The 18,849-nt window shown below is 41.5% G+C and overlaps 3 protein-coding genes across 3 annotated transcripts; 1 reads left to right on the forward strand and 2 right to left on the reverse strand.

Moving 5' to 3' along the window:
- The first annotated feature begins 4,008 nt into the window (after positions 1-4,008).
- LOC129581188 (cytochrome P450 2J3-like) lies at positions 4,009-7,159 on the forward strand. Its single transcript, XM_055472122.1, has 6 exons — positions 4,009-4,538; positions 4,796-5,320; positions 5,405-5,447; positions 5,536-5,566; positions 5,933-6,302; positions 6,735-7,159. The coding sequence occupies exons 1-6, from the start codon at positions 4,160-4,162 to the stop codon at positions 6,905-6,907; spliced, it is 1,521 nt and encodes a 506-aa protein (XP_055328097.1). The 5' UTR covers positions 4,009-4,159; the 3' UTR covers positions 6,908-7,159.
- Positions 7,160-7,465: 306 nt separating this feature from the next.
- Positions 7,466-11,871, reverse strand: LOC129581185 (histone-lysine N-methyltransferase EHMT1-like). Its single transcript, XM_055472120.1, has 7 exons — positions 11,434-11,871; positions 11,201-11,341; positions 10,002-10,912; positions 9,184-9,749; positions 8,441-8,939; positions 8,067-8,339; positions 7,466-7,857 (listed from the first exon to the last, which is right to left on the reverse strand). The coding sequence occupies exons 1-7, from the start codon at positions 11,678-11,680 to the stop codon at positions 7,624-7,626; spliced, it is 2,871 nt and encodes a 956-aa protein (XP_055328095.1). The 5' UTR covers positions 11,681-11,871; the 3' UTR covers positions 7,466-7,623.
- A 796-nt stretch (positions 11,872-12,667) lies between these two features.
- Positions 12,668-18,799, reverse strand: LOC129581184 (unconventional myosin IC-like). Its single transcript, XM_055472119.1, has 13 exons — positions 18,615-18,799; positions 18,235-18,499; positions 18,004-18,119; positions 17,388-17,456; positions 17,109-17,238; positions 16,687-16,767; positions 16,010-16,189; positions 15,396-15,629; positions 15,240-15,311; positions 14,973-15,170; positions 14,851-14,896; positions 13,521-14,792; positions 12,668-13,446 (listed from the first exon to the last, which is right to left on the reverse strand). Exons 2-13 carry the CDS (start codon positions 18,358-18,360, stop codon positions 12,878-12,880), a joined length of 3,093 nt encoding a protein of 1,030 aa, XP_055328094.1. The 5' UTR covers positions 18,361-18,499; positions 18,615-18,799; the 3' UTR covers positions 12,668-12,877.
- Positions 18,800-18,849: the final 50 nt, after the last annotated feature.

Below are 18,849 nucleotides of genomic sequence, written 5' to 3' on the forward strand. Positions count from 1 at the left end.
AGTAGAATAGTGTGATTGAATTATGTATACGGTAAAGCACAGGAACCACTTTTCTGAACAACCACATTTATGGTTACAGGAGGCGCTACGGCAAACAAAAGAACTCTGGCCACTGGCGGTCTTGCTATATTAAAATTAATTTTAAGGTCTGCATTTTAAAAAATTATTATCTACTGAAAACCCTACCCTAGGGTATTTCCTTACTAGGATTTATTTAACGGTAGGCTTATGCATGCTATTGTACGAATACATTAGCAGCCCCGTAAGTTAACCGTAAGCTGCAATAAAAAGCAAACTCGCAACCACAATTAAGCAAGGGAATAATATCAGCTTTAATTATAAAAGTAATAGCATTCAACAGTTTTTTCTTTGGTTTATTCTTTATGATGGTTTATTCTTTTATATGACAGAGCTTTTACAGCACACCGCGATACCGCAATGCAATTGACTGGCGTTTTACGCGGCGCTCAACTTCATTTTTCCAGAATTACTTTGAATAATTTTAACTCATGTAAATGTGATTATATTGATTTTATAATGTACATATCTATACATAATTTATAAAACATACCTTAGATATTCACATACCGTACACGATGTTACAGAATAATTATTGTGCGACCTCAGTAGACTCAATACCGAAAATGATACGCTAGCTGATAGGCAGCCGATTAATTATAAAATACATGGTTTTATTTCTACTTTTGCCTAATTCGCTTTTAACTGGAAATCTTTTTGAGACATGTAAGAATATTTGATAATGTGTGCGTCACTTGTCTTTCTTTTATTATTGACTATATAATATTGAGTAGGTGTTTAACGCAACCAGTGAAGAATTTCCGTGCCCTTTGAATTCCGGAACGATGGCTACCGGTAGTAAGTTTGCTACTGACTAATTTTATTTGAAAACAGCTAAAAAATTGAGTGTTCGCTACTGGTCATGGAGAAACGTTGACTAATTAAGCTGAAGTACGGTGCAACACGAACCACGTCCAGGAAATGGATTGTTTATATAAAAATCATGTCTACAGGCTAAAAACCGTTATGTACTGCATGGTTTGAAATCTTCGCCTGTCAGTTGTAGCCAACGAATTCGATCGCAACCCGTTATCCTATAGCAGCGTCCATTTGTTAGAACTAAATAAAGTTTTGCAAAAACAGTTTTACTTTTGTGCTATAATTTTTTTCACAATCTTCTGGAAAGCGAAAGCTCAATGAGAGAATTATACACTCACAACTGAATTGAAATCTTATAGATGCAACGGAATTTGCTCGATTAAAAACCATAGTGTGTATAAAAAATAAGCAGTTGGAAGAGATAACATTGTTTAAGTCATCGGAACGATCTTTTAAAATGTGGCCAAAGGAAGGTAAATAACCGATAAAGTAGTCTTCACTAGATGTTTGGACGAACGAACACACGAACAAATGTGAATTAATTTCAGAAATCAGCTTGACCAGAAAACCGCACGCGCACACAGAACGATGACATAACACGTCCAAAATCATGTACTTGCGGAATTGTTTAAGATTGAGATCTTCTGTAACGTATCCAGGTCGTTCATACACCTATCGATTGGCATGGCACCACTGGCGCACACCCTCTGCGAACTAAACAATAATTATGGTAAAAATCCGCGAAAATGACATAAGTAATGGCAGCGATAATAAGCAGGGACACTCTGAAAAAGGAAAGATTCTATAAAAATCAACTTGTACATACATCGAGTTTCCATTCGGCACCTGGCCACCGATGCGTGACCTTTGATCCTCCTACGATAGACAACTTCCGGAAATTTGAAACAAAATACCTACACAAGCATTCGCTGCACGTATCCTTTATTCAAGATTGGCAAAATGCAATAACCACCGACTAAAGATTGCTACAGATATTAGTTCACTGCACTAGACTGCTATTTTTGTCTAGAATTTTTTTCCTTTTCAAAAGTTTCCCCTGTCATCAGCGCAGCTATTATCACTTACAGCCAGCACCTTATACAGTACTGTTGAGCATGAGGATATTCACAGTGCCGGCTGTTCCAGTTGTCACCTCGTCACACCCCGTAGCAGACGAAAATTACGTGTTGCCCGTCTAGCTGTGCGTCACGTGACCGACCTAACCGGTTTTGGTTGTAATCAAAGTTCGACGAACTAAATGTTTTAACAAAGTTTTGCGAATTTTAGAGGTGAAATTTCCGTAGTAAGTTTAAAGTAGTACATGCAGGAGGATGTTCACCTCAGGACTATGCTCATAGTTTGATGTCATGGATGAATGCCGTATGCGCTAACGTTAACTTGTTGTACCACTGCCGCAGTAACCTTCGGCCCATTTTTACTCTTCTGCCGAAGTGCGCTGTTCCATCTGCCGGCTCAAAATCTTAAAAGGAATTTTATGGCCAATGACTACCGCGACAAAAAAAGAACATTTAAAAAGTCAGAATCCAAAAGAAATCTGAAAATGGCTAGAATCTCGTAATATTGCATCCTCGTAATATCTAGTATTCTTGCAACTGATACAAAATAACAGTGATTTTTGTTATTCTATTAAAATTAAATACTCGTACATGGCATACAATTCAGCCTAATGTAATTCGGGCACCTCCATATTATTTTTACATAGTGACGAAAAAATACCGTAAAGTCTGTGCCTATCAGGATCACGTTTAGCACAGATATTGGTTTAAATGTAAACCATTCTTATTTGGTTTGTTTATTTATAGCTTGATCAGTTTTAATTTTAATTAGTTTAAATCCGCGCAGGCGGGTGTGTATGACTACTGGTTGCTGCCGAATAAAAATTCAGTTCTTATTACACTGCAACTTTGATTCCTCTCTCCTCTGTACCTGCTTACTTCTTTTACATACTCGTACACCATGATGTTTATTTATTATTTGCTACAGTAGGATTCTTCATTCTTAACTACCTGACAATGATGTGTGGCTATTCGCGCCGTTAACGTTGTCAGCTTTTCCGCGCACGTTTCAGTGGTGACCTTGAACCAGTTTTGAAAGCATATACTTTTGTAAGAAAAATGTGAATTTTTATGAATAAACCATGTGTTATCGTAGGTGTTACTCGTAAGCGTTATCGTCTAGTGCGGTAGCCAGCATCCTTGTTTTGGAACAGAGTGCGATGATAGGATTTTAGTGAACAAATGTTACTTAATATTAATCCAGCAAGATTTTGCGTCATCGATGGTAGTGTGACGACACGTGCGGTCAGACTGCTGAGAACACGCTTTAGTCACTTGTTTCCCACCAGATCCATTTGACATTAATATCTGCGTGTTTTCTCGAAATCACCTGAAAAGTGAAAACATCGCAGTAACGTATCGCGTATCTTCTTCTTTTCCGACTATTATACGGCACTTAAAGGGTGTATTTCGCTCGAAATATTACACAAAACAAAAATAAAAACGAACAAACGGTCATCGTTATAAAGTTAAAGTTTGTCAGCTTGTTCGAGCTTGACCGGCGTGTTTTCCATATAACCATGAGTTTGTTCGAAGTATCGAGCAACAGGTTGAATGCCCTTACCAGTGCCGTACAAACTCTGCGCAGTCGTTGGGCACAGTTCGGTAAACCACCTCTGCGTATCTGTGAACACCTATACACCGGTTACGCAATACAGTGCCCGCACCGGAAGGACGGATAACGTAATATTTTCCACCGTTACACTTGTCCCAGCTTAGAAGCGATACGACATAAAGGGACGCCAAGCGGTCCTATTGGCTAAATTAATTTAAAAGCCCTGTCGCGCATATAATTATGAGTATATCGTATTGTACTAGATGACCGTCAAACGTTTACTTCTGGAAAGTTGTGCAAAATATTATTGTGACGCCACGCACTGATACTAGAAAGTACCGCCTTTCTTGCGCGGTGCGTGAGTGATCAGGCGCACTATCACACTTGACTTGTAGGAAATTCTTAAAGAAAACCGAAAGCGGCCTTCTATTACAGTAGTACTATATAAGCGAAGCGGCATAGATATCACAAGAGAAAGTTTGCTGAGATAAGTTGTTCTTTTCTCTAGTGCAGTGGGTCAGCATCAGACCTAGTTTTGTCTCGTCTTCGCCGCTCGGATTTACTTATTTCGTGATAAGATTGTTTCATTTTTGCATGCACAAGTAACTGGGCAATTTCTGCGTTTAACTTGATGATTAATATGGAGACCTTTACGTATGCATTATGGTCGGGACCGTTAGCGTACATGCCGGCTGATTATCAGTGTGCCGTGATTGCATTCGCTGTTGTGTTGTTAGGATTGTTATGGTATCTGAGACGCGCCAAGAAAAATCTTCCTCCTTCACCACTCCAGTTTCCTATAATCGGTTGCCTACCGTTTCTGGATGCACTGCCGCATGTGTCGTTTACAAAATGGGCCAAGAAATTCGGAAAGATCTTCAGCTGCCGGCTGGGCGGTAATATGGTCATCGTGCTGAACGATGCTGACCTAATACGTGAGGCGTTTTCCAAGCCGGTCTTCAACGGACGTCCGCATATGTACACCGCACAAGTTACCAGCAAAGGCATGGGTACGTGATCAGTTCTAAGTAAAATTCACGACAAAACAATTTAAATCACTTAATTTAATTTTAATGAATTATCTGGCCGACGGATTTCTAGAATTGTATTTTAGATTACGTATCTTGTATCTGTACAGAGGCGTGTTTATAGAAGATCAGCTTATTCAGGGGCACATGATAATAATAAAACAGCATAGATTTTCAAAGCTAGCTGGCGAAATCACAAAACCCCAATAGCTAACATATGTGAACTTTGAATATTGTAGGAATATCATTCGCATCTGACGAGACATGGCCGGTGCATCGCCGGTTTGCATTTAAAACCTTCAAAACACTGGGAGTGGGCAAAGGCCAGTTCGAAGGGCAAGTTGCCGAAGAAACTGAGCGCCTAGTGAAGAGCATTGCCTCCACCAACGGCATGCCCTTTGACAACAAGACCTTTCTGCAGACGGCGGTGGGGAATGTGCTGTGCGGTGTGCTTTTCGGGATGCGCTACGATGCAGAGAATCGTGCTACGTGCACCTTCTACGACAACATGAACGCCGTCTTCCAGTTCTTCGGCACAGCCGGCGCACTGAACATTTTCCCGTTTCTACGCATCATCCCCACGATCCGGTACAGTTTCTCCAAAGTGGTCGATGCGCTGGAGGGAGCAGCGCAGTACATTGCGGAGTTCATCAAAAACCAAGAAGACTGCTGGGATTCATCGGTAATTGCCGATTTCACGGATGCCTTCATCAAGGCCAGAAAGGACGAGAAGACGCGACTAGGTCGATCAGTGCTTTTTACCGGTAAAATGCTGTTTTGTTTGTTGTACCTGATACGTATACATTCGAGGAAAGGAAGTTGACCCTGATTTGTATTATCTCATCTAGATCAGCAATACATCGGGGCTGCACGAGAACTGTTTCTTACGGGGTAAATTCGCAATTTTAATTATTATTATAATTAAATAAATAATTAATTATTTAATAATCAAAATTGCCATAATTTTGATTGAATGTAGGTACGACACTACTACTTCAACTTTAAGATGGGTAAGTTATAAGACTTATTACAAGACTTGTTATAATTATTCATAAGACTTATTCACAGCATGGGTAAGAATGATGATCAATCTAATGCATCCAAGTACCGGTAAATACCTACGCTATGCGAATTACGCGTATTATGTACAGTACATGCATATATCGGCACAGCTGTGCATCAATCAACAAACAGACAGCGGAAGCTATTGTGTACATCTTCAATAATATTATATAATTCATAATTCCTCCATAATTCATTTATCAATACAGCAGTTTAACGCGGAAAAATTGTACGTATACAAAATGCATGTGCGTGGTATATAGTCTATACAAGCATAGCTTTGAGAATATTATTAATGAATTCATTGTTGATAGGCTTTTCTGTACATTGCGCGAGACCAAGCAGCACAAGCCAAAATCCAGCAAGAGCTGGATGAAGTGGTCGGGAAGGCGCGCTATCCCAATTACGCCGATCTGGCCAGATTGCCCTATACCCAGGCTGCTCTGTTTGAATCTCAACGGCTGAGCTCCATCGGTCCGCTTGGCATACCGCATCGCAGTGTGGAGGAAACCGAGCTGTGTGGCTACACTATCCCCAAAGACGCATGGATTTTTACCAATTTATGGCATATTCATCGTAATGAAGCCATTTGGAGCCAACCGGACGAATTCCATCCGGACAGATTTCTCGATGCTACCGGCACGTCGCTAGTTATTCCAAAGGATTTTATCCCCTTTTCAACTGGTAAGTAATGCTCACTTGATTAATTTGTTTATTAATTAATCATCAAAGTTTCAGTTATGATTCACACATCGCAGTTCGATCTTTTTTAACATTTATGGTTCCTAAATATACATAAGTGTGAAAATACAAATTTCGACTGACTTCGCTTCGCTTGAATTTGAAACGAATATGTATGCGCATTGCGTCGTAATATTTGACAACAAAGATTGTCGGATATCGTAATGATACGAATCTTTACACTTTATGTTTGCTATACACTGTACTTAGATTAACCTGTATAAATTTTTGTTGTCAAACAAAGTATGCACATTTCTTTGAAGATAGTGCCGCAAGCACAAGCGCAAATATTACGCAATGCATCTGTACAAATGAACAAAGCAAAAGTATCGAAATTTCTGCAAGGTCAGTCAATGATGAAGTGTCTAATTATAGGGAAACGGTCTTGTCCTGGGGAATCAATAGCCAAAATGCAGCTGTTCTTAATATTTGCCACGGTACTGCAGCAGTTCTCGCTGGAGCTCGAGGGCGAATGCAGTCTGGAACCGCATTCGAATGGAATAACATTAGATACGCACGATTATTTACTACGCGCCACAGCCCGATAAATGACAATTCATCTGTCGCGACCTGTCGACGGCAGACTGGCAGCCATTGCCGACAACTGTAGTTCCTAGACGCACAATTGTTCCCTAAAGATGCCTGTCACGATGCATAATCGGACAGTTAAAGAAGTATTTGTTGTCAGAATGGGAAGTCGTTACGGGTTTCTATTTATTACTGTAATCTCATGTACTCCGCTGGAATGCTCCGCACGTGAATGTGTCTACTACGAAAACAATGCTGGCTTGATTACATTATATTTGTAGCAAATTCAACAAAAGATAGTAAAAAAAGAATTATTAAGTGATTATGTGTATAATGCGGATGAACCCGGTATCAGACGCGTAGACTGCCTCACTCGACACATGCACGCGACCCTTTTGTTATATTGTTGCCTTAAGATTTAGATAGCACCTCGGAGATTCGTAAAAACTGCAGAAACCTATCAATAACTACTTGACGTGGGACAGCCTTTGTTAACATCAGTACGAGATATCAGCATCAGTATACCAAAAAAACTTAAAATAACGTCTTTACCTGAACCAGTTGTACACCGTAACGAATAACAGCGTATTATTTTATTTACACCGCTTCCATGGAAAATTCGATGGCAAACCAAAAAAATTGATCAGTCTGAGAAACTTGAATAATCCAAACAATAATGTACTCAGAAAATAACCCTAGCACAGAACACTGTACAAAAAGTCCACAGCTCACAAATTTACATTTTCCGCCGCTTGGAAGCCTCTTGGCCATTTGTGTCAGAACCCATTGTCTTTTTGCCAGAGCCATGACTGGTGGCAGCAGGAGTAGTGCCGCTAGCGGTCTTCGAGTGCGAACCTAATCCGACGGTAGCAGGCGGCTGCGGACGGTAGCGACATTCATACGAGCCGCACTCGCATTTGAATTCGTAATTCTTCATGGTCCAAAAGCTTTTGCCATAATCAAAACATATCTACAACAAAACCATATTTCAACTCAACAAAACTGAGACCAATTAATGTTAACTTATAACTTCAATGCTTTAAGCATGAGTCGGACAGCACAGCAGATATCAAATCTATGCATAAAACCACCACACTTTAATTACTGTAACAGTTCCTAGTAACGGACCCGGGTTAAATAACAAGAAGCAGCCATAAAAGTGCACTGCCAACGAATTACCTCCTCGCCAGCATGGATGTCTTTGGCTGCGAAGAATCCAATACGCGGAAACCGTGAGTCCTGGATCTGATGGAAAAACCATATCGGATGTGCCGTAGGACTGCAACTGTGATTAATAAATCTAGCCACATTCCCAATTTTGTCAGCGTCCACGCAATAAGTTTCCTTGTTTTTTCCATCTTTCTGGCCATTTATTTCACAATCACGCAATTCAAATAAATAAACCCCAGCATGCTCCCGAGTGTTAACTTCCTGATCAGTAACAACTTCCCCCTAAAAATAACCGATCCAATAACTGACATTCTCAGAGATCCGAAGTCTTATTTCATGTGACTTTTTTGTGTCATCGGATGTTCTCAAATTTTAATTCTTACACAGTATTCAGCCAAGAACTCTCCTTCCGAAATAAAGGAGCGAGCAAAAAGTCCCCAGCCACGGTTGGGAGTTTTACGGACTTCCAATGGGGCACGAATGCCTTTCTGTATGACTCGATTTCCGCATTCCGGTCCACACTGGCAAAATTCATGGCATTCATAAACAACATTCCGTGTATCATCCTGATGTTTAGGACCAAGTCGACCATCCGAATAATACCGCGAACTCATCTGCCGACATCTGCATCCCCCAGGATGGCAGACGGGACCGCAGTCACACGAAATCAAACTGTTGCGTGCCAGCAGCGGTTTAATACTCGAAGGGTACACATTGCGGGAAACATACGTAAAGTCATTTTCCAGCGATGAATCCTCCGGTCGACCAATTAGTCGAATAGGTGATCGCTCTTTACCATTGGTGATATCATGACACACGACATAGTTTTTCTCACTGGCTATCCACTTCTGCTCAACTAGAGCCCAAATAGATGGCCAACTCCTGCATCAAAACAAAATAAATTAAATACTGGTAGTAATTTGCAACGCATGGTTTTAAGCCAAAAATACTCGTGCATTCAAGTGACATTTATCTTCTTCCCACACAAGAGTCGAACAACTTTGTATTACCATACTGGTACAACATTACAACGAACGCCACAAATGCCCCACGCACAACGCTGCGAACTATGAGCTGTAGATTACCAATCACTTTTTTTCCGATTTTCGAAATATGACAAACCTACTCGCACAAGTCCTTCAGGTCTTTTAGCGGTCGCTTCAATATTTCCGGAAAGTGAAACATGATTATTGTCGCGGCAGTGTCCTCATCATGGTTCATGATGGCTTTCTGGAACCTCGCAAAGTGATCCTTCGGCTCGGGCAGTAAACGTTCCGCATGGACCCGGAGATACACCGGGACAAAGAGATCCTGGCTGTCTTCAGTGAGAATTTTAATCAAAAACGGTGTGATCAGCCCGTAATCTACCAGTCGAAATATCAAGTGATGATCCGAACTAGAATCCAGTAAATGGTGCAGCACAGTTTTTCCTTCTGAATCTGTTTGATCCAGATCGCAATGGCATTCCTTATACAAGTATCGAGCAATATCAAATTGTCCCTCCATAACCGCACGCATCAGCGGAGAAAAGCCCTTCTCATCCACGGTGTCGAGCGGTACGTCGGCCACATGTAACAGATGAAGGCACACCAAGTGACCAGTGCTGCAGGCTAGATCGACAGCTTGAGGTAACATGGACATTTTACTGTTGGTTGGTGTCCATGGGCCAACGTCCAGGAGGCAGAACGCCAGCTGTACAAAGTTTCAATTTAGCAGAATAGTAATGCAAAAGCAAAAATTTGACAATCAAGAACCAAGACCATAAAAATCAAAATTATCATAGATAAACAGAAGCTGAAGGCACGTATTGATAACAGTAATAATACCAATTAATAAATAACCGCATACTTGTTAGATTAAAATAAATAAATATCGTTAAATCTATTTACTTAACAACAGTTACTTAAAAAATATTAATTTTGTTCCATGTCGATTGCATTTTACCGTCAGTGGATCGTCATCTTCCACTGCCTTTAGTAGTGTTTCGTCATCTCTTTTCTGCATGAACTCCCGGGATGTCAGATTCGATAGCTTGGCCATAAGATCTGCCATACGGCGAAGATCCGTGTCGCGCCACAATCCTTTTGGAGTGAAAACCAGCTTGTCATTAAAACGACAGATTGTGCGTGGAGGAACGGCCGGCATCGGCGAAACGCGGTCGGTGAATGTCAAAACAGAAAGCGGAGGAATTTTGGACGGCTGTGGAAATCGTAACTCTAATGGAAATCCATTAATCTCTTCGCAAGAGTCCACAGAATTACCACAATGTGGGCAGTGCGCAAATGACCAGTTTTCGGCTTTGAGACAAGTCCGATGAAAAAAATGGAAATCTGTACCATTTCCACGGCATAACGTCATTAGTCCGCTATCGTAGAAGGTCGCACAGACAGGGCACAAATGATGCAACCGTAATTCTTCTTGATGAAAATGACACAGCGCCACAACTTTATCGGCCCCTATTTCAAAGCGTACAGCGTAGTCATCTTGCGACAATGTATGCAAGCAACTTTGCATCTGTGCGCCCTTCTGTACAACGGCTTGGCACAAAGTTCCTCGCAGAAACGTGGAAGCAATCCGGTGAAAGCTGCTAGAATCCACAGGCGAGCGACTGCAATAACAGGACTGACAAGTATCCGGCCATGGCGCCGGCTGAATGGATTTCATCTCGACATCCTCAGAAAGATGGAGCCCCGTTTCAAGCCGCTGGTCGACGTTCTCATCTGGGTAAGAAGACCTTGCGACCTCCTGCAGTGAATCGGTAGCCGGCTCTACCGAGTGTGGCAATTCTTCGGGCAACGACGAAAGATCGCACGGACTTTCGGTAGCGGTCTGCACCTGACTGGTCTTAGGGCTGCCTAGAAGTATGGATATTACGCAAAACCGTAAAGTATTGAATCTTAAATATATCCAATACGCATGTAGAATGTAAATCGCATGTAAAATCCCTAAAGAATGTAAATCGCATTAAAGGAATTCATAAAACCATATATTATAAAAGATTTATAATACTCTAAATTCTAAAACTTAATTAATAAAAAACGACAAAGAATAAGCTCTGGACGACCTGCTTCGTTCATATCCCACTTCAACTGAAAAAAAACTTAATAAATGCTTTTACAAATATGCAGTTTACTGTTCCTTACAAGGTTCATCGGAATGCTCACGTTGTTCATGCACGATAACCCTCTCCGGAACGTCGAGATTCTGGTGGAGATCGTTAGGCACCGGAGACGATTCGGAATGCTCACCTAACGAGGTGCTTCCGTCAATACGAAGAGTATTATCTGCAAAGAGCGTACACAATTTACCCAAAGACAAACACAGCCAACAAGTAACGAAAACTCAAATTCGAACAAGTTTCAGACAAAGTACCCACTTTCATTAGCAGTTATTTCCAAGCCACTGCTCGATGCACTAGGCAAATGCGAATCCACATCAACAAGCGCGTTGAACGGCACTGGTTCTGGTTCCTTTTCCAGCGGTCGGAGTACTTCAGACGTTAAATGCATCTCAGTCTGCTCCCGGGAATCAGGATTCGTGTGGGCATCTCGATTAACTGGATCCCGATCCTGATCAGTCTCGGCGAGGCTTGAATCGCGAGGATCATCCGCAACTACTTCCATGATTCCGAAACTAATTTGTAGCAGTAAACCAACTGCTCTTCAGTCTTCAGTGCTTCATGAACAAACTAAGAGTCCCAATTTGCTTGATTCATAACGGACGAAATTCTATCCGGCTTGAAAATATCGCATGTTAAAAAGGCGCGCCAAAGTTTTTGATGTTCGTCGGAATGCCATTGCCCATTAGCGTAGATTTGCAGCGCTGCCTGCAAAATGTACGTATAATAGTAATAATACGGTAAACTGCAAACTGACCAGGAATACTGTGTCATAGCGCTTAAGACATCCGCCCTCGTTTGGCGGCTGCCTCCAATCTATGGCTTTGGCCCGCTTTTCATACTTCGTACTTGTAAAAAATTCGCGAACCAAGACTAAAATTGTTTTACGAAATTTAGTCCGTAACGAATGCCTTGGCAATTTGCTACGTGGCATATTATCAAAGAGCCAATGTGACGGCGAATGACTGGGCTGTGCCTGGACAAGGCTTGTGTCGCTGAGGTGCTAAAATACCGACTTCCGGTCGCATTTCCTGGCTTACAAAGGCTACACTAATACTCATTCCGGCCGGTATAGCCGCGAACTAGTGTCTTCCGTTGTCACGTCGATATCAAACCGAAACGAATATGGCTTTGAATAAGTACTATTAATGTATGTGCCCTGCATCAGCTTCCGGTTCCCTGGCCATAAAATTCGTCTTATACATAATTTTAACAAGATATGCTCAGAGCTGTGTGAAGGAAGTCGTCCCTCCTCTTTGAGACGCCTTTAAGTTTGCTCCAGTATCTTTGTTTCCGTCCCTTATTTGGCAGTACATGCATAAATAATGATGTGTGTGAGCTTGAAATCCAGTTCTGCCTTTCAGTTTGGTTCGTATTGAAGTTATTTGCCGAGTATTATATTTTCTCCTTCCGTTCGTCTCTGCAGAGGCCAGATGCCGCCAGAAGACTGGCTCGCGCCGGCTGGCCTTACAATACGTAATTCGTAAAAATAGCACCAAAAAGTATGATCCGATTCATCCGAATGTCATCATTCACAACAACGATTTTTTATTTTAAAATAATAAGCGCTCTGGGTAATTACGTAGGTACGTACGTAGGCACTCTGGGTAGGTACGAACGTAGCTAATTATATAAACGATTCGCGATACTTAGTTTATGGATAGTTGTAACTTGTAAGTAGCGAGTACTTAATCACTTCAAATCATGTGGAACTTTGAACTATCAAAATCTTCTTATGGCCCAAAATATTGTCAACACTGCCCAGACCGAAGTCAACAGCGCATCCATTCTGGCCGCCCGCTTTAATGGCACAACGCCCATTGGGCACGACCTCCACGATGCTCTCCTTGCCGCTGACTAGGACAAATTTCATTGCGAATTCAATCAAATTTGGCAGAAGAAAGATGTAGTCGTTGGTCTGTTCGGGCTTTTTGCCTTGTGCCGGCGTCGTTACCGTCAGAATCAGTACAGAATCCCGGTTTGCGCTGACAGTAAGCTTGTCGACAGTGTAAAGCGGGAACGCATTCTTTTTCTTGAACCCGGCTTTTCCAGGTTCCAGAAAGTACAAATTTTGTGTGGTGATCACCATTGCGCGATTGCGCTCCTTCAGTCCGTGCCGGTCCCATTTCCTGCAGTCAGTGGCATAAACGGTTTTCTCCGTTGGTTGCCGGATGGAATTTTCAAACTGCTCTACGAAGGGTTTCGTTTCCGCACCCAAACGGACGGTGATGAAAAACTGAGGAATAGACGACAAGTACAAAGTTTTCTTGCCTGAAATTTCAAAATTTCGTTAGGGTGTTTATATGCAAGTATAATTTTGTTGGTTTAAACGCTCGGTGGCTGACCTTTAAACAGCCTCTCCGCAAGGACCTTCTCATCCATTAGGAACTTCCGCTCTGGACTACAATGCTTCACATACTTCAAAACGCGATTTCTCATGTGAAGACTACGCAATAAATCTGATGTTTCCTTCAGAAAAGGCGGCGGCGTTGGCCATGATTTGTCCAAAACAGACACCGGCAGAGCCATCTTCGCCAACTTATTCAAGTAGACCATTCTGGTCTGTAACCAGAATTTCCGATTGAGATCCGTCATCGGCCCGTGTCGTTCCATAAATCCCTTGATGAATTCTCTGAGCGACCGCGCCGCCACACGACGTTTGTTGAGCAATTTAACGGCCAAAAAGCGGCGCACTGCATTCTGCGCGGTGATGATATCTTCCCGGTCGCGAAGGTACGCCTGCCGCTGCCGTCGTCCCCGCCACAGTGCAATGATTTTGGTTACCAAATCATTTTTCCGCTCCTGGAACGCGTCTTCAATGGCGAAAATCGTCTGTGGCATTCGGACAAAGAGTTTCGTAACTCCCATGGCGTACGCTTTGGCAGGTGTCTGCAGATAATTTAACAGCAAGGACACGCCCTCCCTTGCCGGCCCGTTGTAGTGCGGCCACGTATCCGGACACAAGGATTTGTACCGGCGCAGAAACGCATCGTACGAGCGCCGGTATGCATAGCCAGCGCGTCTCACCCTTAAATTCTCCATCAGACCTAAATACTTCACTTGATGCCGGACGATCGTATCCGAAAAGTTTCTGGATGCTTTATGGTCGTTAGGACGTATGCAGCGGACATAAAACGGATCCTTCGATTTCAAGATGACGGTTAATTCTTTGAGACTGTTCTTAAACTGTGTCGCTGTACTCAGTGCGCGTTTCAAGCTGGTCGCCTCTTCGTTGGTGAACGCGTTCTTTAGGATATCATTATTCCGACACCTGATGATGATCTCTTTAAGGTCACGGTGCAGTAATTCTCCATTTTTATCCAGAAAGCCTTCCACATCATAAATTACATTCCCGGCGTAGTGCTTTATTGTGAACTGCTGTTTATCCCGATTGATTAGCAGATGCGGATGTTTTGTGTGCTTTTCGCGAAGCTTTTCTAAGAATGTGGCATCCGTGGCGTTGCCGGGACGCAGACACTCATCGTCCAGCAGTGGAATTATGCCCACTGGTTTGGCTTCGATCAGAGCGCAGATGATCTGATTGTCGAAATACTCCACCTGCTCCCATGGAATGTTCTCGGCCACGTATTCTTCTTGCTCAGAGCGCAGTGTCAGCTCTGTAATTATTTCCGGTTTTCCAATAATAAACAACGAATAACCGTGTGCCAAGCTTACCGATAAACAGTTGTTGAAGTTTTTCGTTGCAGTAGTTAATGCAGAACTGAAATAATACACTTCGCTGACCACTATAGACATTTGTTTACGAGTAAGGTTGCACCACTCAGTCAAACACCAACCTGTTCGAAACTATTTCGCTCAAACACCTCAAACCCGTAGATGTCCAGTAAACCGATTACCGCTGATCGGGACTGATTGGATGCCTGCAGCGCTTGGTTCACACGCTGGATTAACCACTGGAACGTTTTGGCATATACAGCTTTGGCTAGTGAATCCCTCGATGTAGTTGCTTGCTCTCGATTAAATTTCGCCAGCACCTGACCAATACGAATTTTTCTAAGATAAACTAATTTAAAGGAAACCGGCAAATAACATCGCAAACAAACTTTTTCTTGTCGCGCATGGACTCCGCGATGCGTCAAGGCTTGCATAAGATCATCTCTCGAGCAGCCCAAAAGCTAAATTAAAAGTAACTTCAATTTTTTATTTTTAAAATTTCCAAAATTAACGCGATCCAGCTGAGCAAAGGGGTACTCGTATACCTCGGAAACTATCACAACTTCCTCTGCGCTTTTCATTTCGGCATAGTCTCCGTCTTCCATGAACTGCACATTACCCAAATGCAGTATGGCAGCGACTGTGGTGAACAGATCAGATATTTCTTTCGGTGTGAAATGAGTCGCGTCGAACGCATGGATAATCTCGCGAAATTCTTGTAGCCATCGTTTGTTGAGCGCATCTTCCTGAGATATTTGCGTTGATTCAGTTCGGCATCCCTAGCGTTAAAGTTCAGGTTAAAATATATCACTCTGGCTTAATTTACGCAAAAGCTTTAAGTGCTGGTTTAGACCCTAAAACCAAGTAAAACCTTAAGCGGCAAAGTGTTTTCTAGTTTTGTGATCAAATAATGATAATTTAGTAGAAATCTAGTTATACACACAATTAAAATGAGACAGCGTAATTACATAAGAGTCTTTATATCTACGGACACGAATACTCGTATAATATAGACTATTATATTACGCTGTGATAAAGTAAAGCATGAGTTCTCATAAATATTATCATCATAGAGTCCGTAGACTCATCATCCCTAAGAGTATGTACTGCTAGAGCGCGACGTTGTCGAAGCTTGGCGCTCTACAGTGTACGTGTGTACCTGGTTCAGATAATGATAATCTTTCCAGTTTCCTGATAATTTTAACCGGCTAAGAAGGTTTTGGTCGGCTCCTTTCAGCAACTGGTAAAATACATGAAAATTTTGTTCTCCCGGCGCTTGAAATACAACCCGAGTTCGCTCCAGTAAATAATCCAACACATGTCCTCCGATAGGAAAACCCTGTGACCATCAATACAAAGCACAGTAAGTTTATCTGTGTACGCTGGTGAGCCGCATATTATTCCACAAGCCTCTACCTTAATAAAATTAAATAAATAATACTGTATGTTCATCGGGATTAATGGTTTCGATGGATAAGCGAAACTCTATATTTAGCAATAATCCAGTATTTTGCGGATACGTTAAGAAACATGTGATTGTACATTCCTGATTTTCTGATGTACAAACTAATTATTGCTTCGTCCAAACTTATAAGTAGTGCAAAAGCACAACTGTTTGAACATTACACCATTGCCGTTACTCTAGCTAGGAGTACGACAGGACTGAGTGAATATGCATGAGGAGAGGTACAGTACATGTACAGTATGTTCGTTCCTTCCTCTCTTACCCCTAGAGTAACGGCAATGATTACACGCTCTAACAACAAATATAGCTGTTTAGCTGCGCTGTACTTATAGGTTTTGACCTTTCACAAAAGTATGGTTTAAATTGTTTACTTCGACTCCAATTTCCACATCCATGTACTTCCCAAAACGACTGCTGTTGTCGTTGCGCGTTGTGCGAGCATTTCCAAAAGCCTGTAATTTTTAATTTAACCAGAATCATGGCGACATTTATTTAACATAAAAAAATAGCTGTAACAAAAATGCACATGCGATTGCATCCTTTACAACATGACAATTTGCCGGATTAGTTATAACTCCGGAGCCTGATGCACCTTTTATCTTTATGAAATAATCTGGAATAATATAAAGTACATCGTTGCGTGATCAAATCTTTGGAAAAATAACGTAAGTCACCAACGCGAAAAACTTAAACTTCTATGAAAAAACTTTGCAAGGACTTTAAACAACCCTGTGCGGAATCATATTCGTGGTGTAGTTATTATCGATAGAAGTATATTTGGTTACAATCTTACCTCAAACAGGGGGTTGCAAGCGAGTAATTTATCTTTGACATCGTCTACAGTTCCTGAATGCCGGCTTGCTTGTGCAATGTATTGCAGAATCTTTTTCGTCGCTTCCGTTTTGCCACTTCCGGATTCACCACTGAAGTTACAGTATGAGAAGTATTGTACGTAGGTATGAAATGGAAGCAAGCAGTTAGCTTACGACAATGCTAATATTAATAGTCAACACAATTTTTCTATTAGAGCACGAGTTGTAAACAGTCGCTTTTGTTGATTATATGTGCAGACCTGATCATAATGCACTCGTCTTTATATTCATGAACGACAGCACGATATGCTGTATCCGCCACTGCGAATCTGCAACAGTAAAAATGTTTTTTTGTAGAAACCCTTAAATTGCACGATTAATTTTAATGCATTTATATAATCGTTCAATTAAGTCTGCATATTATAAAGTTCTACGGATGTACACATGCATATATCTATGTGATCCCTTCATACAGTCAATGCATTTACTTGTGGTATCCTTTTCGACTTTTCTTGTTACTTACTGTTAGTTTGTAAATATTGGTACCTGTTCCACAGTATTCATTAATAAGATACTCCTATAAAACTACACGATGCTGCAACCTTCAGAATAATAAAAAAACTGGAGAACAGGCAGACAAGGATTTACAATATAAGTATACCACTCCATGTGTCTGTTAGTGTTTTAGCAAAATCTGAATACAGCTAACACGTAATGCATGTAAACTTCACTTAATATAACTATGGTACCGATCCGATATAAGTTTAATGCAGTACCCAATATTCAATGACTTGTCCAAAAACAGCTTAGTACCACTAGTGGTAAGTCATATATATCTATATTAATGCAAGTATATCCGTAGGTACGAGTACATACATATGTGGTGGAAGCTCATAAAAATTTTGACCGCGGTAGCGTTCCATATGCTTCGCATCGTAAATTGGGAGTTCTTTGTATGGATTAATGGATACCAAGACACTTCCAATATAGGTCTGAAACGCATATAACAAGGAAACAATTACTTAATAACGACGATAGTAACCTGCCTGACTTATTATAATTCACCAAACGCCGTTTTTACAGATTTATAAGCTTAAAAGAAATTACATATATCAAATCCTCCTGAAATCGTTTCCTGAGATTTTCGACAAAGGCGTCCTCGCTACGGTAATTTTCCAGGAGTACGAAATCTTCCACTCCAACTGTCTCGCGATTCTGGATGGAGTTTTCCATATTGTGCAGTTAATTATTATTTTTTTATTAGGAAGACGAAGACGTCCCAGTCCCGTGTACAATATACAAAGAATTAGGTTCAAGTGCAGTACGACGAATAACCGGCGCAACAACATCCAAATTCCAAACGGTAAAGTACCTAAAAGTCGGATATTTAAAAGCTCGCACCGTTGTTGTGAAGGTCAGCTTATGTAGAACAACAAAAGTCAGTGCGAGACCCAATTCTTGCCGAAGATACGAATAAGAAAACATACCTGCATGTGGCGTTTCGATGACGTTCCGGCCAGATGTGCTAAGCGGCATCTGCAGTTTGTGAAAATAAATTGTTACCCGCGTGCGCTGCGTGAAAGATGAAAGCAACAAAATTTTTATCACTGCTATCGTCACCGACGATAAATGCGCCAAACGCAGCATCACTACTTTGCAGTAATCATAAGCCGTTGTTCACCACGCTTGATATGTTTATTAGAACCGCGCTGTAGTACCAAG

This window comes from Paramacrobiotus metropolitanus, unplaced genomic scaffold (genome assembly GCF_019649055.1).
Source record: "Paramacrobiotus metropolitanus isolate TYO unplaced genomic scaffold, Prichtersi_v1.0 Parri_scaffold0000005, whole genome shotgun sequence".
Lineage (NCBI taxonomy): Eukaryota > Metazoa > Tardigrada > Eutardigrada > Parachela > Macrobiotidae > Paramacrobiotus > Paramacrobiotus metropolitanus.

Coding starts and splice junctions, on each gene's coding strand:
- LOC129581185 (XM_055472120.1), bottom strand. CDS start 11,680: ATGGAAGTAGTTGCGGATGATCCTCGCGATTCAAGCCTCGCCGAGACT. Junction 8,940..9,183: donor GACCTGAAGGACTTGTGCGA/GTAGGTTTGTCA, acceptor GTTTTGATGCAG/GAGTTGGCCATCTATTTGGG. Junction 8,340..8,440: donor AGTTCTTGGCTGAATACTGT/GTAAGAATTAAA, acceptor GGTTATTTTTAG/GGGGAAGTTGTTACTGATCA.
- LOC129581184 (XM_055472119.1), bottom strand. CDS start 18,360: ATGGAAAACTCCATCCAGAATCGCGAGACAGTTGGAGTGGAAGATTTC. Junction 18,120..18,234: donor TTCAGGAGGATTTGATATAT/GTAATTTCTTTT, acceptor TATGCGTTTCAG/ACCTATATTGGAAGTGTCTT. Junction 15,171..15,239: donor TCCATGCGCGACAAGAAAAA/GTTTGTTTGCGA, acceptor CGTATTGGTCAG/GTGCTGGCGAAATTTAATCG.
- LOC129581188 (XM_055472122.1), top strand. CDS start 4,160: ATGATTAATATGGAGACCTTTACGTATGCATTATGGTCGGGACCGTTA. Junction 5,448..5,535: donor CGAGAACTGTTTCTTACGGG/GTAAATTCGCAA, acceptor GATTGAATGTAG/GTACGACACTACTACTTCAA. Junction 6,303..6,734: donor TTTTATCCCCTTTTCAACTG/GTAAGTAATGCT, acceptor GTCTAATTATAG/GGAAACGGTCTTGTCCTGGG.